Source organism: Stegostoma tigrinum, chromosome 11 (assembly GCF_030684315.1).
Source record: "Stegostoma tigrinum isolate sSteTig4 chromosome 11, sSteTig4.hap1, whole genome shotgun sequence".
NCBI classification, from domain to species: Eukaryota; Metazoa; Chordata; class Chondrichthyes; order Orectolobiformes; family Stegostomatidae; genus Stegostoma; species Stegostoma tigrinum.
In genome coordinates, this window is record NC_081364.1 from 25573110 (window position 1) to 25598316 (window position 25207).

Genomic DNA, 25207 nt, shown 5'->3' on the forward strand with positions numbered 1-25207 from the left:
ACTGTTCATTACTACTTTTCACCTTCTATAGTTTTCTAGCTGATACAAGTGATGGAAACTATGATTTTCTCCCATCATAATAAATGCTAAGTCCATTCATTTTACAGCACAGTTACATTGGATACTTCATGCACAAGGGACACCGGTCACAAATCAGCCAATCAAAATCTGGCATAGCTTATTTTCTCTTGAAATGGGATATTAGTTTTACATTCTGTTTATATTTTGCCATTGGAAGCTCCCAGATTACAGATTTTTGTTTTATAACAAAATTCCAAAGTCTGTTTTATGCACATAAAATTGACAGACACTTCTTAACAGCAATTACCAATTAATTAATTAAATAACTCACTTTTCTGTAGTTGAGCCATAAGATAATTATTCCGAAAATAGGCCTCAGAGCAAAAGGTGTTGGCAAGTAAAACCTGGAGAGACAGAGAACATCTGGAAAAGCCTTAAGGAAATAAATGTCAAACCAAAAAGGAAGCAGATGCTGTCTGTCTGTCTCTCTATTACTCCTGTAGAAAGCATTAAAGCATACTTTTAAAAATGAAGAAAGCACACAATTCAACAGAGACACTGAATTTAACTCATACAGCCACTGCAAACTAAATATCAAACAAACAAGTGTTTAAATTTGTTATTGAAAATATTTGCGTGGTTTTTCAAAAGTAATCCAAAACATGGACTAGATAGTAACTTCCATTTGAACCAGCATTGTGACAGAAACTATGTTTATGGCTGGTAGTACACCTGCGATGAACACAGTTTTTGCTTTAGCTGATTCTTTCCAATTTTACATTTATGATCAGTCTCCTGAAAGTCAAAATCTGTTTTATTTTGGAACTGGTGTTTAAGTACCCTATTACGTTATTAAATAAAAACAATTCTTTAAAACATTTAATTTTAGAAATTAGCCTAGGCAGTCATTTCTTTTGTGAATCTGATTGGACACAAGTACAGTTTGTAATCATCTGAATAGATTAATTATTTGGAAGTCTAACTAATTCTAACATGCACAACTATTCAAATGTAAGAAGGGAACTAAGTATGACACACCGTTGACTCCTTTAGTTATCTGCTCTATGAGGAGGACTAGAATAAACTATGGATAAAATACTCATCATTTATTGAACAGAAAATCAACCAGGCACTTAAAATTAACAACTAAAATGGCAGTTAGAAGAATGTTATAGGCTTAACAAAAAAAGTCATTATCAGCTCACTTAGTTGGAGTATTAAAAAGAAAATGAAACTTTGCTGAAGTTTTAGTCTTGTAGTCAGTATCTTGCTCATTGTGAATAGTCAAAGGGATACGCTGCTTCCTTGATGTTCTAGTTGAGGAATCAACTGGGGAGGTTACTATTGTCTACCACTAAACAATTTTAATTGGTCAAGATGTACAGTTTGAATCCCTACAGTTTCATATGATACAAGATGGGCCTTCTTGACAACCTTGTAAGCAATTTTTTGTTCACTGTGTAAACTTGATGTTGAAATAGCCTTCAAAGCCATTCTGCAGAATGACTGTTGCCCTGATTAAATAATTTCACGCTGCGTATCATGAATAATTTCATGTCCATGTCAATGTCCCTATCAGAGTCCACCTGCTAATCAAACAGCACCTTTTTTTGGTGAAGTATATATTTTTTGCTTTACTTTGGTACTTATTCTGAAGTGTCTTTATGAATGCAAGATAAATAGTTTCAACAAAATGTCTTTTCTTCAGCAATACTTCAGCTCTGGATTACGAAATGACTATATAATTATGAACTGCATACTATAATTTGTCTGTAATGTATCCTGAAGGCACAGACTTCACTGATTAAGACTTAATAGTCCAACAATATAGCACCATTACTTAAACACATATTCATACACACATTGTGTTTAGCTGTTCAATTTGAAAGAGAAGCCCACTGAACGACTAATTCAGTAGTATCTCGGGATTGATCCATTTCTTAAAAATCAGCATGAAAACTCAATCATCAGTCAATTGCAGAGAAGGTGATGTAGTGAATCAAAAATAACCAGTAGTATCAGTAGGAAAGTGCATAACTGTGGTGAATTTTGTAGAGGAAGAATTGATAATAGACAGTAATGATTTAGAAACAACCGTACAAACAGTAGAAAGTGTAATTTTGTTTCAAAAATGTAGAATATTTTAAATTCATATTTCATGTGCCACATAGGCAATTGCAGGAAATAAAAGAAATATATGGAATATAATCATTGTTAAATCGAGCTAATAATTTTTTGGGCTACAATAATGCAACTGTGTTGGAATGTGAGGGACGGGTGTTTACGCTGATCTACAAACTCTTCAAAATTTGTTTTACATGAGGAATTTTACCCCTGCCTCACCTGAGTGCCATACTGAATTGAAATTTCTTGCCAGCCCAGTTGGGGGACACATTGAGCAGAAGCTAAGAATTGCTGTATGTAAATTAACAAAACAAAATATTGAATAATTTATTCCAGGCTAGCCTACTGTTCACTTCCTAGAGACCATCTATACAGAGAAGAATTTGAGATCAGGTTACTTTTGAGCAGACAGTAACTGTCATTGCAAGCAAATTAAGAATGGAAGAGAAATTGCAGCACAGCAGCTAGCACTGTTGCCTCACAGCACCAAGGAGCAGGGTTCGATTCCCGCCGCAGGTAGCTGTCTATGTGGAGTTTGCATATTCTCCGTGTGTCTGCATGGGTTTCTGCTGGGTGCTCCGGTTTCCTCCCACGGTCCAGAAATGTGCAGATTAGGTGGATTGACCATGCTAAATTGACAACACTGTTCAGGGATGTGCAGATTAGGTGTGTTATAGGGAAAAGGGGTAGGGGGATGGGTCTGGGTGTGATGCTCCTCTGAGGGTTGGTGTGGACTTGTTGGGCAGAAGGGCAGATTTCCACACTCTGGGGATTCTGTTCTATTCAAAAGGGAAAACATTTACAAGAATGACAGATCTAAAAACAATTACAAGGGAAAAAGCTAAGTCTTTTAGGCCCAATATATTCACAGGGTTTTAATTTTCCTCTCTGTCCTTCTTCCCTGTGATTTAATGACCTATTCCTTCACAATTTTAAAATTAATTTCAGAACCCATTTCATCTCTGGCAGATCATAACCTGGTTATAATTAAAAATATTTTGAATCAGAGCAATGAAAAAACTTGTTCAGTTTTAGCAATCGACCATCTGTAATAGTCAGATATGGCTCAGAGATAATGGGAACTGCAGATGCTGGGGAATCCAAGATAACAAAGTGCGAAGCTGGATGAACACAGCAGGCCAAGCAGCAGCTCAGGAGCCCTTTTAAATATTTAATCTATTTAATGAAAATAAGGTTTTGGTGTCAGAATTTCGGGAATTGAATATAATCCAGATGGTCTGTGATTTAAAAGGGCTGACTTTCATTGCAGAGACAGTATGGACCTACCTCATGGTCATGATTGCGAAGGCCAATGCTGATAGAGCGACTAGCTCTCGAGATAACTGCTGTCATCGCATAAATGTTAATAAGAATATCAGCCACTCTTTTCACTACCAGTTGTTCTTCTACTATTGTCTGAAGAGGAAGAGGCATAATATTTTTATGAGAAACCTCACAGAAATGTAGCAAAGGTCTGTTTGTTTCGGTCTTTAACGCTGTATGTTAAGTATGAAAAAGTACTCCATGGAAAGTAAGCAGACATCTTGTTTTTCATAATTAATTACTGTTTATAATACTGCAACATTCTAACTATTCAAATCAGATAGTTCACACTCGCGCATAGAATCAAATTATTTTATTTGCTTAACCACAAAGTTTCCTAAAGCCAACACTCAACTAACAGAAATGACCAAAATTCTCCAAATTACTGTGATAAAGAAGCACTTTTTAAACTGGATCTGACCTTGTACCTTACCCCCAACCACTTCTCATGCAACGTGAGGAGACCATAACAAGACACATAACAAGTATTCCAGGTAAAGTCAAAGCAAAATAAAGTGTAGGAAAACTATACTGTTCTTGAATTATATTGATTGGATCATCCTAGCTATGCATCCTATTCTGCTGTTTGCTTCCGCAATTGCTTTGCTGAATTATGGTAAACTTCTTGCAACTGTGCACTGTAACACAATGATTCTTCCACAAAGAAAAAAAAAATTCCTGGAGAAACACTGAAGATCTGGCAGCATCTGTGGATAGAAAACAAACAATCTCCGGAACACACTTCCAGAAAAGGTGATGAGAGCAGAGTCACTGAATACTGTTAAGGCAAAGGTAGATAGAGTTTTGTTAAGCAAATGGCTGAAAGAATATCAGAGTAGGCAGAATGCAGATTCAATGTTGCAATCAGATCAGCCATGATCTTATTGAATGGTGGTGCAGGTTTGATGGGCTCAACAGTCTACCCCTGCTCCTAATTTGTATCCTGTGTTTTAGCTTCAGCAGACTGACATCAGTTGTAGGTAGGCCTTCCCGCATTATTCAGTGAACAAGAGTCGTTTCCCTGCCTTGCTGGTAACGCAAGTGGGAAATGCTAGGCTATGATTATAACCTGTTTATACTACAATTTATGATTGAATGCAATTCTGCTTATGATGGCCCACAGCTGCTCATGGATGCCAACTTTTGAGTTTTGATCCTTTTGAAATCTATCCTAAGTAACATGCTGATACTGTCATACGACATACACGTTGGAGGGCATCCTCAATCTGACGATGAGACTTTGTCTCCACAAGGACTGTTTGATGATCCCTCCTGCTAACACTTGGATGGACAGAAGCATCCATGTCAAATAGGCTGATAAACATGTTAAACAATTACAAGTTAGGTGGCTTAGCCGTGCTAAATTGCCCATAGGTATCCAGGGATAATGTTGGGGATGAGTCTGGGTGGTATACTCTTCAAAGGGTCAGTGTGCACTTGAGGGGCCAAAATGGCCTGCTTCTAGACCGTAGGGATTCTATTATATAGATGGGGTCATGAATGCACTTCCTGTGATTGCTGTCTCACCGAGTGCGACAGACCCTGTGTAGCAGCTATGCCCTTCAGGACTCAACTAGCTTGGACAACAGTGGAGTAACCAAGCCACTCGCAGTGATGGCCATTGACACAGCCTAACCACAATAAATTCTGTGCCTTTGCCACACTGTTGTTTTCAAATTGCATTCAACTTGAGGTAGTAAAAGTTCATCGAGCAGGAGGGGTGGTAGGTGGGAATGACATTTCCTTGAAAAGTCTAATCTGATGGCACGAGACTTCATAGGATCCTGAGTCAATGTTGAGGACTTTAGGGTGACTCCTTTCTATTACTGTGGCACTACTTCTGATAGTTTTGTCCTGTTATGATGACAGGACACATCCAGGTGCAATGTGCCTTTTTCCTTCTCATTCACGATTTTTTAATACGAGTACAAATCTTCATCATTCATAAGTGTCCAGAAAGCTCCCCCAACACCTAGATCAAGCTTATTACAGATTGTAAAGACTGTCACCAGTACGCTTTTTCAGGATGCGATACTAGTTAAGACATCATGCTGGCCTTTGTCACAAACTCCTGATTTATTTCCATCAGAGTCTAATGCCTGCTCATTCTTTTTCTGGTGGTGGCTCTCCTACTGATTTCTCTTCTTGCCATTTGCTCCTTATAAATAGTCTGCCCTGAACTGGTCAGTTTCCCATTCACGCCTATTTTCTCTACACTTCCTGTTTTCTTTTCAGGAATTATTCTCTTAGTCAAGACCTAAGTGAACAAAACTTGAGGTCCAGTATTCCACAGAATTGAAATAGACCACATAATTGCTGTCATGAACTTCGAGCACTAAACAATTAAACTGGGCATACTGCAAACCAAAATATACCTCAAAATAATAATGACACATGGTAAAGTAGATAAGGAGGGCAAGGGCCATCTATCACATCATCCAAACTTCATTTTTACAAGGCATATTCTCTATAAAGATATCTATTCTTCACAAAAGCATGTTCTCTTTTGCTTAAAAAAGTGCTTTCTGACTTTTCCAAAGCAAATAAAAAGTACTTTATGAAATAAATATTTTGCATGTAAGCATGTTTATCTGTGCTCTTCCTGCCTGTACAACTTCAACTTTTTTTTTTAAAACTGCTATCACTTTTCAAAAATCAATACTCTCAATTATAAATTCTTATACTTGTATTTATAATCAAATAAGTAAATGTAGATTCTGGTTCTAAATAACAAATCTTTCATGCCAAAACCAAGTTGTAAACATTTTTTCTTAAAGTACCTATCCCAACATAAAAATGCTGCATTTACTCAATGCACTGTGTTTTGTATCATTTAATATCATAATAAATGTTTCACTTGATGATCTCCCACATAAACATAGCTTTGCTCTTGAATAGTTTCCTGCCACAAGTACATTGTTCAGAATAAGTTCAAATGTCCTAATTACCTTGCCATATCTGTACAATAGGTTTTCCACCGTGCTTCCCAAATAATACACATTCTCCTCCAATTTTTTGGCACTGTCCTGCAGGACAAATATTAAAGGAAATACTTGAATTTATGTTCACAACTTTACTGTCTCTATCTCCCTTAATCACAAAAAGGGTGACATGCTAAACTTTTAGAAAACACTGATCAGGTCTCAACCAAATAGAGTGGTGATTTCCGGCATGACATTTTAGGAAGGATGTCAAGGCCTGTGGAAAGTATTCTATTTTCCATACCTTGATGAGTTTTGTATCCAAGCTACTGTACTGCTATCTTTTTACTTGATGGTCTTCAGTTTTGTAACAAGTTTAATATGTGATATTTTATCAAATATGCACACATGCTTTGTTGGATTGTTCCTATCTACTACATGTTGCTTCATTAAAAAGTCTAATAACGTAAGTAAAAAGTGATCTTGGCAGAATGTAACCATGTGGAAACAAAAAATCAGATAATTCAAATTCTACAATATAATGCATCTTCGTACTAGAATAGGTGCTAATCTGTTCCAATCATTGGTTACTTTCTTTGAGTCAGCTGGTTGCCCACTGTATGTAGAAACCAATCGGCATGTGTGGAAGACTTCAAATCAACCTTCACAAAATATATGTAAAACAGGAAAATCTCCAAAAAGAAGTGATTTATAATATCATGTATTATCATGTATTATTATTGCAGACCAGTTCTTCACAATCTGATCACATGACATACAGGAGGCAAAACAATTCTCCTCCAAAAATCACCACTGTGTTTCTATTTATCCAAATCAAAAATGTTTAGGCACACATTAGCAACAGCCAGGGCATTGCATGGAACTCCTAAAATAAAGCATCTTACATTTTAGCCAACTGCATGATGAAAATTTACTATTAGCATAGTGGAAGTGGTAGAGAGATTGCCAGCACGGTCCTGCCTCTCTCACACTGACTGACTCAATTGGGCCACCAGGTACTCGGCCATAATGCTACCCGTGATGAATTCAACACTGGAATATTAGGATGTTTGCTGCGCCGAAGGAAACGATGCACGTACGTGAGCTGTGGACAGTATATCAGCCTGAAAGTTAGGATTTAGAATGTATCCAAGATCTGGTGAAGGCAGATTCAGTCATGGCTTTCAAAAGGGAAAGCCAAGAGAAAAAAAAAATGCAAGGCAATGACAAGAGGTTCAAGGAGTGGGAGTAGCTGAACTGTTTTTTAAACAGCCCAGCATAGGCACAAGGGGTCAAATAATCTCCTCCTGAGTTGTAACCATTCTGTGAAACTACATTGCAGTTCAACTTTAAGTTCAAGATACAGTTCATTTATCATCAGCTGGTTTATCTTGCTCCTCACATGAAAATCTTTGACAGAGATCTGCATGCTTCTCTCAAGATGCAAATAGACTGTTGAATATCTGTTTCTGTTAATTAGAGATGACAAATGGAAAATTTTGGGAAGTAATTTATCTGTTTTAGCTGAAGATCAGCAATGGTACTTTTACAGGCATAAATACCTTCAAACTAGGATGCACAACACCATTTTTGCCAGTGAGACCATAATCCACTTCTTTGAAAAAAGTACTTCCCAATCTTTTTCCTAAAAGCTCCAACACAACTCCAATGCTTCCTCTCTTCATCGCTCTGAAAGGAAGTACAAAAACCATGACAAAACTTTAAACAGAAATAAATCAAACTTCAGTGCCAATAAATTTAAAGTTATACTATTACACGTGAAACAGAGAGAGTGCACAAGGATCTTGCAAACGGGGTGTCTATAAACTGGAATGGGATGGGCAACCAACAGATCAATTTTATCCAGTGGTGCTGGTTGAGGATGATGTTTGCTGGGAGAACTATTTCCCCTTGAGGGTGAGTGAGTCTGGAACCAGGGTATGGAGTTTGAACATCAGGGATCTCCCTTCAACAGTAAGGGGAAGAGAATGTTTTCTCTAAGAGGGTTGCTTCATTTGTACACTTCTATTTCACAGGCAGCATTGAAGGCCAAGTTAGATCAGCACTCAAGAGTTACGGGGGGGGGGGGGGGGGGCGGGGGGGGGTGCAGACTGGAAAGGGAAGTTGAGGTCACAATCAGAACAGCTGTGATCTTATCAACTGACAACATGCTTCAGCTGCTCATAATTCACGTCCTTTTGCATGAAAGATCAGGGGTAGGTATGCTTTTCAATTCTATAGCAAGGCTTCATTCTCAGTCTTTTGAATAGAAGCCAAAGTGCACAGTTAATTTTATCCCAAAAGAAACAACTACATTAAAACTTCATTTATGATGGAGCAATTACTGGAATCTAAAGTTATTACCTGAACAGTTCAGGACATTAATCTATAGGAAAGAGAAACATGCATGACCTTGTTAAATTTTAAGTCTGTGGCTTGCTCCTTGTTTTAAGCATGCAGTCTATGGTACTATTATGTAATTTTGAAATATGATAAAGCAGTTAACCACATTAAATGCTCAAAATTTCCAATTATGGTCTTTTGCTTTGATCAATACTAATGCAACTGGATATTAGTGAGGACAGGTACTTAAACGCTACAGTTTCTACAATGGGTCAGAAAAATCTAAGGGAAAGAAAATTTTCACACTTCTCAAAAAAAAAGACATGGAAGGACACACTCCTCTTTGTAGGCAGCAGCTTCCTTCATTCCACTCTTCTGTGAGAGTGTACAACTTCAACATATTCAAGATATTGGAAATACGGAATTTCCTCAATCTGTGAATGTGTCAAAGTAACACCTGAATTATACAATGAAAACTTCAAGTATGTAGCCTGATTACCCTCAATCCTTACTTTACCTACCTTACATTTTGATTTGATACAGATTTCCTGAATTCTGAACAGAATCGTCATCCAAACATTGCACTAATGCTATGTAACTCTTTCACAAAAATTTTAATGTTTGTTACATTATCATATTTTGTAACTTAATACTACAAAGTTCCAGTTTTAGCTTCTGTCAGGTTCAAAATTCAACCTACTATGTTTTATTATATCTCAAGCTGGCCCTTACCCATCAAGTTTCACTTTATTTCATGATTTGTACCAGTTTTCGATGTTCATCAATTATAAACACACTTTGAATCATTTTCAATTTCCTCTTATCACAGAATATTGGTAAAACTAATAAAACATAAGTTTAAAATGTGCATAATAAAGATTAACAACACTAGATCAAAGTTCAGCAAAGTAGAGTCAAAGGTCGATGTAACATCACTCATGGTTGTGGCAATGTGTGGTGGGTGCAACAAATTCTGAACTGCCAATTCTCAGCATCTGGAGAATTATAGATTATTTTGGGGATGTTGTTTAAAAAGGAGGATCTTTAAGACAAAGCGAAAAATTCTTAAGGTCCACATACTTTATTTTCTCGGTAAGGACCTTTCCTGCATGCTGCAAACCAGTTAAGGCTACGTACATCCGAAGAATTTCATTAGTCCCCTGCAATACATGGGAAAAAATGAAATCAATACAGCCAGACATTGTAGAATCAATCCCATAAAATGTTTAAAAATACTGTTACAAGATACATTTTCTACTTTAACTAGTAGACTAACAATTAAAAATTTTAATTGTACATTTGTTTATACTTGATGTTTTGTATATCCAGGCTCCATTCCCAGATGGGTGGACATTCTGCAATTTGATACTGCTATCAACACTTCAGCCATGCTATTGCTCTCAATGAGCAATGCTAATATTAACTTCTGTAACTATCTAACATGCATATTATGCCATTCCAGAAATTTACATTTTCATCAACAAGATTGTTATTGAAATTGAGGTTTTCTAATCTGCATTTGAAATATTAACCTGCACTCATCGACAAAACACATTGAATGGCACATGCCACTAGACACTTCCAGCAAGCTCCATACAGCACCCTAAGTTGGGAAGGGCACGAGCAGAGACTGCCACGTGTATGCTGAGATGTTAGGAGTGGTCAGGTCTTTCTGTCAAAATGTCAACCCAGCTGATTTGATGCATGTATTGATAACTAGGGCCATGCAGTTCAATGAATGCATGTAGCGATCACTCTCAGCTGAAAACACTACAGACACCATTTCAAGTGCTATTTAATGAGTCAGCTATCTGCCTTGAAAGCAGAAAAACTTTGCCACTATTGAAGTACACTGTAGTTTATTTTTTTGGATGTCTTTCGTTATTTAATGTCTCCATTCAGGGAGGGAAGAGGTTTTGATTGCAAGGGATGTAACTGCAGTATTTTTGGCTTTACATGACCTATAAATGAAGTGGAGGTGACAGAGATTCTGCAAAGGTGGTCAGGTGGAGGCAGCACAGAAGACCTTACTCATCGCTTCCTGTATCTCCAGCTCTTTAGAAGCAAACAGGTGATGAATCAAATTCAACAAGGAGGGGTCATGGAACCATACCACTTTCTTTAAAAGATCCTCCAGCTTTGCATCAGGGTCAGGTTGGTGCTGCCAGTGGGTGTAAAGGGCAGTCATTTTCTATGACCAATTCATCCCAAGCAGGATGGGATGACAGTGAATATGTCCCCGTAGCCATCAGTTTGGCACAAGTGTCAACTGAACAAGTCTCCAAATTAATGTTTGCTGCATGTTCCACAAGCTCAACATCATGAGGATGCAGAGTACCTCCAGTTTTCCACAGGTCATTATGTGTGACAAAAGGGGAGGAAAAGGAGAAAGAAAAAGAATAAAATAAAAAGTTCAAGTGAGATTAAATATACAGATAGAACTCTTGTTCTCCAGTCAGGATCTCGAAGAGCATCTGCTCAGACTCTTTTTCTATAAGGTGACTGCCCCTTCACCAATATGGCTCTATCATTCCCCGTCTTGGTGGAATCCTTTATCATAACATCACTTCAGTAAAGATCCTGCAATAAAAGTGCCATGGCAGCTTCATCGAAAAACAGACTTGCCTAAGCATAAATGAATTAATCAGCCTTGTGCATGTCCTTGGTGCTCACTTCACAAGTTTGTTACTACATCCTACTCAGTTGGCTGGCAGAAGACTACTGACACTCAATGGGAAAGAAGTGCAAGTGAACCCTATAGGATTCCTCAAGTAACCCCAGGTTTACTTTGTGGCATGAGTGGCAGCAGTCTGGACCAGATATCCGGGAGCCAACAGATGGGGCACTGGCAGAATAGTCATTGATAAAACATGAACACTATCATCCCAATAGAGAGCGAGCAAGTGTGTCACTTGCACTGAGTGATATCTCACTGAGTCATAGAGCTGTACAGCAGGGAAACAGACCCTTCAGTCCAACTAAATCCCAATACTCTCTTGGAGTTACAGATTTCTGGACAATTGCAAGATTCCGCCTGTCTTTTTGAACACAGCCATGACATTAGCAGTCAGTGTGGGCATAGTCACAATAACGCATCTCATAATCTCCATCAGAGCTGTCACTGTATCACTGGGATGCTGAACAGCTTCTCCTTCCGCTGCTGTGAAAGGCACAGTTCTAGCGACTGGGGCTACAAGTGCTATCATGAAACAGAAAACAGACCAGGATGACTCTGAAGTCATAACATCTTCACAGGTTACAGAACTGCATGAATAAAAGATTGATTAGTCAACAGGAGGCAGGGACAAGGAATACATAGGGCAATTCTGGGTTGGTAAGCTGTAACCAGGGGAGCGCCACAGGAATCAGTACTGAGTCATCTACTACTTACAATTTATATCAATGATTTGGATGAGGGGAACAAATTTATGGCGAGTATTGCTACTGATTACATCAGGATAGGTAGGTAGGTATCTAAGTTGCCAAGAGGAGACAAGAGAATCTGAAAATAGATATATAGATTACAGGAATGGGCAAAAAACTGAGGTATACGAGTTTATAGTGGGTAAATGCATATTTACCTACTTTGACAGGAAGAATAAAAAGCAGTATATAATGTAAATAGAGGGGCTGTAGAGGAGTCTGGTGCAATCACAAAGTTAGTATGGAGGTAAAGCCAGTTATTTGGAAGGCGAACGGAATGCTGTCTATTACAAGGTGAATGGCATATGGAATACAAGAGTAAGCAAGTTTTAATGGAGCTGTACCAGGCTCAGTGAGACCATGTATGAAGTAATATGTACATTCCTGGGATGTAGGGCTTATCTTAGGGCGGTCTTATTGAAGCATATCAGATCCACAGGTTAGGCCCGTATCTATTGGAGTTGAGAAGAATGAGAGGCGGTCTAATTGAAACACATCAGGACCTGTGGGGACTGGATATGGCGGATACTACAAGGATGGTTTCTCTTGTGGGATACAACTAAAACTAGGGTACACTGTTTAAGAATAAGAAATCTCTGTTTTAAAAAAGAAAGAAGAGATGTATTCTCTCAGGTGGTCATTAAAGCATTGAATTTTCTTCCCCATAATGTCACAGCAGTTGGATCTTTAAAATTATTCAAGGCTGAACCAGACGGATTTGATAGACAATAGAGATAGAGGGATTCTGAAAAGTGGATCTTTTTAGTCACATTAACAGCTGTTCAATGCAGTTATATAGTTCGTATCTTCACTTTACATATTGTTGACATTTTACAGGTCTCCACATGATTTCTGGTTATTGACACAGTAAAATTAAATACAAGGACCAGACCAGTCATAATCTTACTAAGTGGTACAGGTTGAACAGCTAAATGGTCTACTCCTGTTTCTACGATGCTAGCACTTGAAACTTAAAGCAGACACATTTTTAGACCAGCATTCGCTTATCCCTGGGCAGTTTGTTGCATTTACAGCAGAAGCATTTCATTATAGGACAAATCTGTACAGTCTTACAGCACCCGCGTTGCTGCCATGCATTATGGGCATGTTCAATGACAGAACATGACATTTTCTAGCTTGTTTGTGGTGTTTTGTAGTACGTTTATATTTCCTCAACAGTAGATAATTATTGATGCATTGTAGTAATTTTAGCAGCCAGTTCTTTTTGGAAAAGAAAGTGCTTGATATTTGAGATGAGAGAAATGTTTGTTTTAGATTTTAAAAAGGCAAAATTGAAGTTCTTCACAGTCACAACACTGACTTGAAAATTCTTTAGCAGATTTGTCTGAAGACTTGTTGGTGATACATCTTTGAAACTGTAAATGTATCTGCTACAGACAGTGATAAAGCAAACAAAGTTAATTGGAGTTAATATCTCAAATGCATGTTTAAAGCCTCTTTACCCAATCAAATTTAAAAATCTAAGCACCCACTCAATTCAATGCATCCGTTGGTAACATCCATTAATGTTACAACTTTTATCCTATATCTGATGAAAAGATTCTTTACTAAAAAGGTACACAATCTTCATTTTGCAACCATGGTCAAATGTCAATTATTAAGCATAGCATCCAATCTGATGAACATTTAGCTTACCTCAAAAATCAGAAGAATTCTGCTATCCCTGAGAAATCGCTCATATGGATAATCTTTCATATAGCCAAGGCCTCCCAGAATCTGCAGAGCCTCACTGACGCACATCCAGGCACCCTCAGAACTGTAAATCTGACCAAAGTAATGACTCAGTTAGGAATTAGCCAAATTAAGACACACTGTGTACATGACTACAATACTTGTTACACAGAGCAGCAAGAAATTTTTAAGTTTTTTAAAGTTATTGCAGTTTGATGACATTTAGAAGAAATTGTAATTATAATAAAAAAGGAACAAAACTACAACAGTAGCCCTTTGTGGCATTTGTTTAATTCAAAACTAATGGCAGGACACCCAGTTAATATATCACATACAGGAAGCATTGCTACATCACAGTGCATACTCAATTATCTGCTTATAATAAACGTACTACAAAACACCACAAACAAGCTAGAAAATGTCATGTTCTGTCACTGGCCACTGACTGGAAAATGGTACGCAATGTTTTTCCTAAATCCCAGCTTTTGCTTGGGGCCAGGCAGGGATCTTTTTTAAAATCACATCCACAGTTGTTCAATCCAGTAATACAGTTTGTATCCTGACATTACATGCAGTTGACATTTTACAGGTCTCCACATTATTTCTGGCTATTGACATGGTACAATTAAATACAAAGGTTTGCACATCTAAACTAGCCCTGAAATAAAATAACATTTTTATATAACTTGTTCCTCTTCCTGCTCAAATGCCATGAATCACAAATGGAATACAATCTAAAGATGCTTCATAAAAGTAATGTCAAATTTTAGTTCACTACCTTCACCATGGCTGCTTCTACAGAACAATCTGGCTCTCCTGGACGGTCCATCATTCCTGCAGTCAAGTAAGCCATGCTCTCCATTACATATGCTTGCATCGCCATCAGTGTAAACTTCTCCTAAAAGAAACCCCAACTGTGCAATACATGAAAACTGTCTTGTAAACTAACTCATATCATCTGTGGACAACCAAAACACATCAACTTACTGCTCAAATAGCAAAACATTATGCATCAGCTTAAAGCATGGAGTTGAAAATTAGCTCAAGAATTCAAACAAATGACTCAAGAACTCCAAGTATTTGAGAACTGCTGAAAAAAGCACAAATTGCAGTCACTTTTCTGAGAGTTCTGAAAAAGTGTCACTGAACTCAAAACATTAATGCTGTTTCCTCTTCGTAATTGTTATCAGCCCTGCTGAGTTTCTCCAGCAGTTTGCTATTGTTTGTTTCAAGTTTATATTATTATTTATGAAAGGTATCGTAACCAAGTATCTCAATCACAAGATGGTTGAAAGAGTTCCAAGTTTTGGTGCGTATTGTAGAATGATTCAAATAATGAGAAATAAATCATCTTACAAAACCCATTGACTACAGGTCTCTGGTGCCGATACAAACCATGTAAAGTAATTAATTTTGAGTTGGGAAATAGTTTAAGGTCCTGGGATATAGGAGGTACTGAAGAATGCAAGATCTTTTTCTTTCTCTCAAAATTTAAACAGAAGGATGAGTTGGGGTCCAATTAAAATGCAGAGTCTGATGATTTCACTTTAAGTGGGTAAGAGCTGGGCAAATAAGAGAATCAAGGAATGATCAAATAACAATTAGGGAGTACGCTTTTGGCCTGTTCTGGATACATTAAAATATATATTTCCCACTAGACCTTTGATAAGTCAAATGGTGCTTTCAACTTGTATTTTACTGCAGTTAATCTGACTTTCTCTGTGAAGGTACCTGGAACTTTCACGATTTTGACCCAGCGACAATAAAAGCATGGTGGTACAGTTCCAAGTCACGACTGTGACTGGCTTGAAAGGAAACCTGCAGATGGTGATGTTCCAGTGTAAATGCAGTGTTTGGCCTTCTCGGAGGTAGAGGTTGCAGGGCTGAAAGGTGTTGAAGGACTTGTGGCAACTTGCTACAATGGTATCTTATAGATGGCATACACTGCTGCACTCATACCCACCACTTCCACAGCTAGCAGCTCCAGAGAAGATTGTAGCACCCAGCCCTGCCAGGTCTTCACCAGCCCCCCAGACCTCCCCCTTGCTGAGAACGAATGGTCAGTCCTCTGTAAAGGATGCACCTTTGTCCCCCTCCACCTAAACATCGACGAACACAACTCATGTTTGGGCATTGGCCAGGTTTTCCGCCGCCTCTGCCTCCGCGCTTACTTCTTTAACCATGAGCCTAACCCTCCCTCTACTGACTCCTCCTCCCACCTCCAACACACCCCCTCCTCCTGGACACCACCCCATGGCCTCCTACTCTCCCTCTACCTCTTCATCTCTAACTGCCATCGAGACTTCGATCACCTCAACCTCTCTACCCCTCTCACCCACTCCAACCTCTCCCCCACAGAATGTGCAGCCCTCCGCTCCAATCCTAACCTCACCATAAAACCCATGGACAAGGGTTGGCGTAGTTGTAGTATGGCTCACTGATCGCTACATCGCCGAGGCCAGGCGCCAGCTTTCTGACACCTCCTTCTACTGCCCCCTTAATCATAATCCCACCCTCAACCACAAACAGGTGTTCCCCATTTCTGGTGCTTTCAGCATTTGGTGTGTAGAACTTTTTTGACAGATCGGTCCTTTGGGAACCCTCCAGTCCCATCAGTTGTGGTACCTTACATGTTTGTGTAAATTCACATAATACAAAACAAAGTAAGAAACTATAATCCACAGGACACAGGTGCATGGTTGCTGCGTTAAAATCCTAGAACTCCCATTCCAACAGTGCTGTGCAACTTGCTAACAGTCTTGTTTACGTTGACCTGAAGGATTTCAATCGTTCAAGAGGGCAGCATTCCAACACTTCTCAAAGGTTATTACTGATAGGCAATAATTGCCAGCAAGACCAGTGACCCACATACCATGAACAGATGAAAACAAATTATTGTTTATGCTAAGCAGCTATAGGAAACATGCATAAATGTACAGCTACATAAAAGAAAGATTCATTATTGGCTATTTTATGAAAAAGAACAACTTTTACAAAAAGTTTTAGTTGCAGAAGTTTTGATTTGTTAAGCAGCTAGTCATTAAACAATGATTTACAAAAATAGCAAAATGAAAATGTACCTGAATCAGCCCAAACTCACTCAGCTTCCTGTCAAATTGCTTGCGGGTACATGCATACTCTGCTGTCATCTCTACAAAAAGAGAAAAAGGAAGACTTTAATTTGTATAGTGCCTAATTACATTTCCCAGAAACTTTGTTTCTGAGCAGCGCTTTGTAAGTAATTTACAATGACGATTATGTACTTTAATGGAGTAGCACAGCACGATCCCATTAACTTCAATGAGCTCAGTGACCAGTTAACTTATTTTAAGGAAATGCAGATCAGCAAACTGGTAAAATTCTTTGTTCCTCCTTGAATAGCACCATGTATCTTCAATTCCTCCAAACTAACAGTAGCAATTTTAGTTTAATTCAACTTTAAAAGGAATGTCTCTATTATATGGTAAAGTAGCCTCCTGTTAATGGTACGAACAGTTGGACTAGTGGAACAACTAGCTCAGATGCCTTGTTCAGGACTCTTGCTTACAACATTGAACCATAAAATAAAGTTCAACAATAATCTTTCCATCAGCTAGGAGTAGGCAATGTGTGGTAATGCTAATCTTAAAATTGAAATAATCACACTCAAACGTTCGCAGTTGGATTCAGGTGTGGATCAAGTTGATGCTTATTCAGATTTTGGTACCTACATTACGAAGATTCAGTTTTGTAATCTCACCAATAAGTTTTTTAATCATTCCTGCAGATGCACTCCCCATGCTAAAGCGTCCACTATTCAAGATCTTCATGGCCACCTGGAAGAGAAGGGGAAAAAATATCAAAATATGTATCATGTGAAGCACAATATTGATTCATTTATTTTCACTTGAATCATTTATTCAATATTTAACATGAAGAAACAATTTATTTGAAGAAACAATTTATTTGAACAAACTAGACACAAAAAGTTTGATGTAGCTATCTTATGTGCTGTTGTATGCTCACTTGTAACATATTGTTTTGCAATACACACGTTGCATTTCTCTTTACTAGTGCAATAATTACTGACAACACCACATATTCAACCATATAGAATTTTCAAGATCTAATTATCTGCCATGACTATACCATTCCAGCCGAAAGGAAAAACGAAACAAGTATTTTCCAGGGATGAAGGCACCAATTTACATCGAACAATTTTAAGTAGAGCGGGTTAAAGAGAGATTTAACAAGAGGGGGATCTGATTTATTGGCGTGACTGAATCACACAAGTCTTCTGCCCAAGTGTCATCTGCAAACTTCAGGAGCCGTGTAGCATCCATTTATTCCAGTTAGCTCCCCTATCTAAAATGACTTCACAGCAATATATTACAAGTTGTTCATTACTGTTTTTGCCTATTCATAGCAAAGCCATGTTATAACAAGGGAGGGCCCCCAGATTTAGGTGCAAACTGAATCAGAAATTGCAAGTTGTTGATTGGTCAAGAGGAGTGGTGGTGCTTGGAGGGATCATGTGGTAAGGACAGTCAACACCTAGGATGTAGCCCCAAAGATCTGCCAGCAGTGTTGAACAAAGTTTAATGACCTCACTTAAGTGATCAAGACTAGTGAAGGCTTCTGAATATCAAATCTTCTAAACTCATAACTTTTCTCTCAGTGCTCAATGCACCATCGGTCTCCATTCAGTCAATGACTCACTGTGACACACTCAGGACTCACTCATCATATCAGATCACATCTTATAAGGAGCAGACAAAGAAGTGGAGTTGAGGTCAGCCATGATTTTCTCAAATACTGAAGCAAGTTTGAGTGATTGAATGTTCACCTCCTAATTCTCATGCTCACCCAAGCATATCTTTGAAGCGGACCAGCAAGCAATACAGCAAACCCCCAGAGCTCTGGCAAAGGCAGATTCTGCCCAAACACACAGACTCAGTTAATGATATACAGCCTCCTGTCTTGCAGATGGTGATAGTACAAAACAACAGGAGGGAAAGCTAGAGGACAAGTGGAGGTCCAGGTCATATCATCTCCTCAGTGTGAAGGAGGAAATGGTTTTCTTATTAATGAGCAGTGAAGGAAACTGCAGATGGAGTCACTGTGAACTTCTGATCTCTTCTCCACCCCTTTTCTGTTTGGATAGTTATGACCTCACAGCTGCTCAGTTCTTTCAAAAACAAGGCAAGGTGAAAGAGGAGGATGATAGATGAAAACTTCAGCAAACGCTTCAACCACCAACTGAGATATTGGCATGGCACTTATTTAGAGCATTATGTAGAAGCTGGGATTGGTTTGTGATATAATCACCAGGCTAAAGTGGGTTGCAACTAGGATAGGTTAGCTCACGTGTAGAGAGAAGTTACATCAGTTCTGCTGTAAGGAAATCAAATAATAACCTCACAAAGTTGAACATGTATAACAAGATGCTTGACAGGTTTGAAACAGAACTAAAACAAAGCCTCATCCCAATGGAGCGCTCGTGTTCCCAGAAAATCCTGCAATGTGATGCCTCCCAAAGAAAGATCCCCCTTCCACTTCCTGGTGCCTCCTCTGCATGATCTACTCATGTTACACAGCAAGTGGCTTTACAACTGCTGCTCCCACACATGGAAGGATGTGTCATTCTCTTGAATTATTATCAGCAAAAGCTTTCACACTCCTTCAGCAACTGATCTCTGTGCTTCCACCAAACTTTGCAGAGCATCATTAAAATAAAGGCACTTCAGTTGCAAGTTGCTGAATGGGCAAGATGAGGGCCGACTTATGGTGTCAATATCCCTACCTTTGAGCCAATGGACCCAGGTTCAAGCCTCTTTAATATCTCTGTATTAATATATCTCTGAACAGATCTTTAAAAATATCTGGGATCCATCTTTATAGTGTCTGTAATGCATACTGTTTCTACCAATGAACCAGGAGACTTGTGTTCAAGTCCCACCTGCTTCAGAGATTGTGCAGTAATATTTCTCAACAGATGGATTAGAAGATATCTAGGGCCCATCTAAGTTGCTAATTTTTTTTTATTTTAAGAGTGAATGAGTGAAGTGATCCCTATAAACTTACTGGCTGATTTTTAATGTCTGTGAAGTCAGACTATTGTGCTTGCAATCTCTCCGGTACAAGCAGACAACATGTAAGTGCCTCTCATGGGAATCAGCCTCCTATGCTACAAATGTGGAGCAGTATCTTCTACACAACTGAATGTCACTCCCACAATGTTATCCCATATTCATTTGCTGCAACTAATTCCTTCACCGCTCACAATATGCAAGATGATAACTTGGAAATTTGATTCAGAATGTTCATTAAAAAGGCAAGGCATACAGCTCCTGAGTATTTGCCACCCTGAGCTTGCTCAGACTTAAATTTCAGCACCTGTCCTATAATGATGGTCAGGCTGGGATAACACTAAATAGATTTGCAGTAACAACAGCATAATCACTGATGGAGTTGGACAGGTTGACCAGAATTACCCTGCTGTCAGGGGATGAATATGAAGACAAAGAAGCTCCTATTTGAGTAGCAACTGAAAGCTTTTTTTTTGTTAAATCCATTAAATGTTTCATTTTTCCTTCTCTTTTTATTGGTGTATTCAACACAGAACATACAAAAACAGTATCACATAGCCACTGCAAACTTAAAACTCTGGATTTTTTCCTGAACTCCTACTTGCCTGTCTATTGCTGGGAGTCGAGTACAGGAGCAACATGATAAGTTAATAACTTTATTTAGAAGGCTTTATTTTAAAAAATTACAGCAGAATAGAAGAGTAATATGGTTCGACAAGTAATAAATCAGATGCACATCCAGGAATGAGAAATCAACATTTAAGAACATAGCACTGAGAATCAAATTATGCATGTTACTATTGCATTATAAGACAAAATAAGTGCAGAACATATGAGAATTAAATAAACAATCAGGCAGATATAAAGCAGTCTACCTTTTAAATGTGTGTCTTCTGGGCAGCATCACAAATAACCATTACATTTTAATACTTACTCCAATTTAACAAATTGAACATTGCTCATTCCTAAAATGTGCAAATCTTCTGCGAACAGTAAGTCCAACTATTATTTTGTCATTAATATAAAGAGCAGTTTAAAAATCAATATTTTGAATGTGCAATCTAAAGTGAATTCTCAATGTACCTTAAATCCACCACCAACTTCTCCCAGGACATTTTCTACTGGCACTTTGGTATTTTCAAAATGAACTTCACATGCTGAAAAATTTGGAAAAAAGGCAATTAGCATTTTGCACAGTAAAGAATGTAATTTTTAATTCAATAAGTGTCATACTTGTGATGCTATAATCAAACAAGCTTATAGAAATAATCAAAACATGTGCAGTTAGCAAATGTTTGTGTCCGTTTTCCACCTTCTTAGCCTAAAATTAAGGGCCACAGGGAGAAAAAAAATTGAAACCTGCTCCAAGTTTTTGTTGAGAATGCTTGTTCTGAAGTATATGAGCTTGATGAGAAGCAGTGACATGGCATGGTTTTACCTGGAAAGCCATTTGGTGAAGATTAGTGCTGGAGCCAATCTTTACTCAGTTACAACATTTTACAGAGTAAACATCGCAAGCTTCTAACTCAACCTGGTTAAAACATTAACTATTTCAATATGTATTAGATTGCACTCTTTCCAAACAATATAACATTCTTTAATATGACACTGAATTCATCCACTCTAACTTTCATTTACTTATCAGTCTTGTGCTGTCCACTTGTCAATTCTTCAATCTAACTGGTTTAAGAAAATACCTAGTTGGCTGCCCTAGTCATTCAAGTTTAAAAACTTGTTTTCTTGTACTGCCATAACAAGATACTTCTAGCAATTTGCTGCGCAAAACAAGTTAAAACATGGTACATGTGTAATAAGTTTCCTGAACAGCAGATGTTGCTAGTTGGCCTGATAAAGCATCTTACAGCATAATGTCAAAGTTTTCTGCAGGGGTTTAAGCTGCACATTGAAATATTTGTAGATAATTTTTTTTCCAGTGAAAACTACGGTTAAACCTTGTTAGGTTATTTTAAAACAGAAGTGATTTAATGCAAATATTCTAAAACATTGTTGAAAGTGAGAAGTTTTGAGAAATACCTACAATCTTTGCTAACTAGAAACCTTATTTTTATCTCAATTTCAGTGGCATGCCTGAAACATGATTCCAATTTTACTCTTAGAACTTCCCTGAGCATCTGGTGTGACTTGGGAGAAAAAAGGTATTTCAACATTCACTCTCACCATCCATGATTTAAAGGAAAGCTTTGAAAATATGCAAAAAACACCTCGTTAGTACAAATCAGTTTTTGCAAAAACACTCCTATTTAAACAACTTCTGTTGATAATCATAGCGAGCAGTTAACAGCAAAAATTTTGTCTTCACTATTTAACCAAAGACAGCAACACTATAAACTAACACAAGAAACAGTAAACCAACATTCAAGTTTGTAAATCCTTTATACAACAGCTAGAAAATTTAAAAAGTGTGCATGACAGCATTATGAATGCCTTACTATTAGATCCACGGATTCCTAGTTTGTCTTCTGGTTTCCCACTGGTAATTCCACCAAAATCTCTCTCCACCAAAAAAGCTGTGATCTTGTCCTTAGTTGTACCATCTTTGTCAATCACTTCTGTTCGTGCAAACACTGTGAAAATTTCTGCAATTCCACCATTTGATATCCAGATCTGCAGCAGAAGCCATCAGAAACAAGATAAATGGCTGTTGCTTTTCCCGCATCCTTCCACAACTAGTTCCATTAACAGCACATCTTACATTGTTAGCTTAATTCTTTTGACAGCACTCTCGCCTTGGATCAGAAAATATTGCTTAAGCCTTTCTGCAGAAACTGATGACATAATCCAAGCAGATACGTCTGGCACTTTAGATCAGACATTCTTTTATGTATTGACCTTTGATACTATCTCCAGTTGCATTGGTCAAAGTGAATTAGAAGACATTCCACTATTTGAACTAAGCCAGAACTGTCTTCCAGAACAGTTGTTCCTTCAGCCTACACATTCATTTCCAAACACTCATCTGTTGCACCCAAAGCTTCCCTCGCTTTTATAACTGCTTCTTGGACATGTATCCATATCTGCCTTTCCAGCTCATAAACACAACGTACAATTCTAACTCCAAATATTTCTTATTAAACTTAAAGCAAGCATTTAAATTAGGAACTCTCTCATACATCGGCAAATTGAAGGTTCATATTTGCTACCAAGAGAAATGGTAATTAGAAGCTTTCTATTTGCCATTTTGTTTTAAAAGGAACTGTAGTTAGAACAGAGTTGGCTGATTATTCTTTCAGTTTTGTTTGGGTCCTGTATTTCTGTAGTGTAAATTTAAATACCCATTAGTGTTAATATTATGAAAACCCTGTTCGTTGTCTAGGTTACTAGATCAATCTGTCAGAAGTCAATGGATGGCTGAGAGGAGATGGAGCTATTTTTCTTCCGCCACATCTCCAGTTCAATTACAGAAACCTAATGAGATCAGCTAACCTGAACAGACCAGAGATATAAACAAGGGCTTTAATCTGTATGGCTCAGCTACTCATTCTTTTTAACTACCTGACCAACAGGGGACTCTTACCATTTATTCTTAGTGAGTTTAGTGCAATGAAAATTGCAGTCAGATACACAGAACAGAGGAACTGCAGAACACACTGTGCAATGTTAATCTAAATACACACAACATAATGGATTACTCATTACAGTGCAAAGGGCTATGTAGCAATGGGAATGGATTTTGTAAATTACTTTCAATGTAGAAGGATTCAGAATATAGTTCTGTATTTTAATCTTAAGCTAAAGAATAACCAGAAAGGAGAACACTATCTCAAAACTTGGTATGTAGCTGATTCTTGAGTCTAAAAATAAGGTTAAAGATTCATAAGCTTAGGATTGTCAAGATCATTTATGCATTACATTCACCTTTGAACCATTGAGCAAATAGTGCTGTCCATCATCACTGAGTGTTGCTCTGGTTTGAATCGATGCTGCATCACTTCCACTGGAAAAACATTAATGAACACTTGTGATAGGTGTTAAAGAGCAGATATTGTCTATATTCATTATGCACGTTTCCTACAGAAGTGGGTTTCATTCAGCATGATTTGCTTTTCCCAACTGGAACAGAAATTCAAGTATTATATGAACCTGCCTCAGTCCATACCTACATTGGTGATTCAAACACAGGCTACCCCAACGTATAACATCGCTCAAAAAAAAAACCCACACAAAACTGTATTCCATAAAACGTTTCTCATGTCATCTGGTTGTCCTAAACTGTTCACAGTCAATTAATGTTTAAGTGTTGTCACTATTGTTTTGTAGGAAAATCTAACAGCCAACATACTTTCAACAAGAGATAATAGGAACTGCAGATGCTGGAGAATCTGAGATAACAAGGTATAGAGCTGGATTAACACAGCAGGCCAAGCAGCATCCGAGGAGCAGGAAGGATGACGTTTCAGGCCTAGGCCCTTCTCCAGAAATGGAGAAATTCAGAAATTCTGAACAAGGGTCTAGGCCCGAAATGTCAGCCTTTCTGCTCCTCTGACGCTGCTGGGCTGCTATGTTCACCCAGCCCTACGCCTTGTTATTTCATATTTTCAACAAGGTCCTATTATAATAAATAAGGGGAAGTGATCAGTTGATAATCAGTTTTGGTGATTTTGGTGGACAACTGTATGTCAGTCTCAAGTCCAATGAACTTCCTATTCTTTGCATGGTATAGCAATGCATATTTTTGTCTGAAAGAGAACTGCTTCAACAATGTAGCATTTGTTCAGTTCTGCATTGCAGTGCTAATCTAGGCTACAGCTCAAAGCCTGCAGTGCAGTTTATACTAAACATGACTAAGGAATCTGCTACCGAAGAACAGCAACAAAATGAGTCATTTGAAAAATAAATATGCAGACCAACATGATTTAAAATTACCATGGATTACACATATGGCAAAGTATCAATGATCCAATAGTTAAGGCTAACTAATATCAGCGGGCAAATTACATTAGTTAAATTTGTGAATTTGGTTTTAAAGAAGCTGAATGTAAAATGTTACGTTTGACCACCAACAGTGAGAGAGTATGGAATCTTTTCAGAAAGGTATCTTGAAACCAGTCAGACTCTTAGCCCTATAATAAGTCATTTAACTGCCCTTTAGAATAGTTTGCAAGTTATTCACTAATGTCAAACCGCTATAGAGTTAACTGAATAGTGTTGAGATTTGCCTTTAAGAAGGATTTGTTCTGAAAGCTAATATTGTAAACTTGGAGCCAAGCTGTCTGCTGAGCCCAGCTAGCTTTGGCTTTTTTTTTTAAGTTGGAACTATAGAAGCACATGAAG

At 38.0% G+C, this 25207-nt stretch overlaps 1 protein-coding gene across 4 annotated transcripts in view; it reads right to left on the reverse strand.

Moving 5' to 3' along the window:
- acad9 (acyl-CoA dehydrogenase family, member 9) overlaps window positions 1-25207 on the reverse strand; it is a 49496-nt gene that overhangs the window by 7125 nt on the left and 17164 nt on the right. Inside the window, exons 6-17 of one of the 4 annotated variants that reach the window (XM_048547593.2) lie at window positions 23792-23870; window positions 22366-22540; window positions 20999-21072; window positions 17587-17662; window positions 16928-16998; window positions 14626-14745; window positions 13812-13940; window positions 9813-9892; window positions 7952-8078; window positions 6417-6494; window positions 3433-3561; window positions 353-454 (exon numbers count right to left, since the gene is read on the reverse strand). In XM_048547593.2, the coding sequence (XP_048403550.2) occupies window positions 353-454; window positions 3433-3561; window positions 6417-6494; window positions 7952-8078; window positions 9813-9892; window positions 13812-13940; window positions 14626-14745; window positions 16928-16998; window positions 17587-17662; window positions 20999-21072; window positions 22366-22540; window positions 23792-23870 (1240 nt within the window). Of the gene's footprint in view, window positions 1-352; window positions 519-3432; window positions 3562-6416; window positions 6495-7951; window positions 8079-9812; window positions 9893-13811; window positions 13941-14625; window positions 14746-16927; window positions 16999-17586; window positions 17663-20998; window positions 21073-22365; window positions 22541-23791; window positions 23871-25207 lie in introns of those variants that run through there. The other 3 variants (XM_048547592.2, XM_048547594.2, XM_059649853.1) reach the window with 3 other exon arrangements.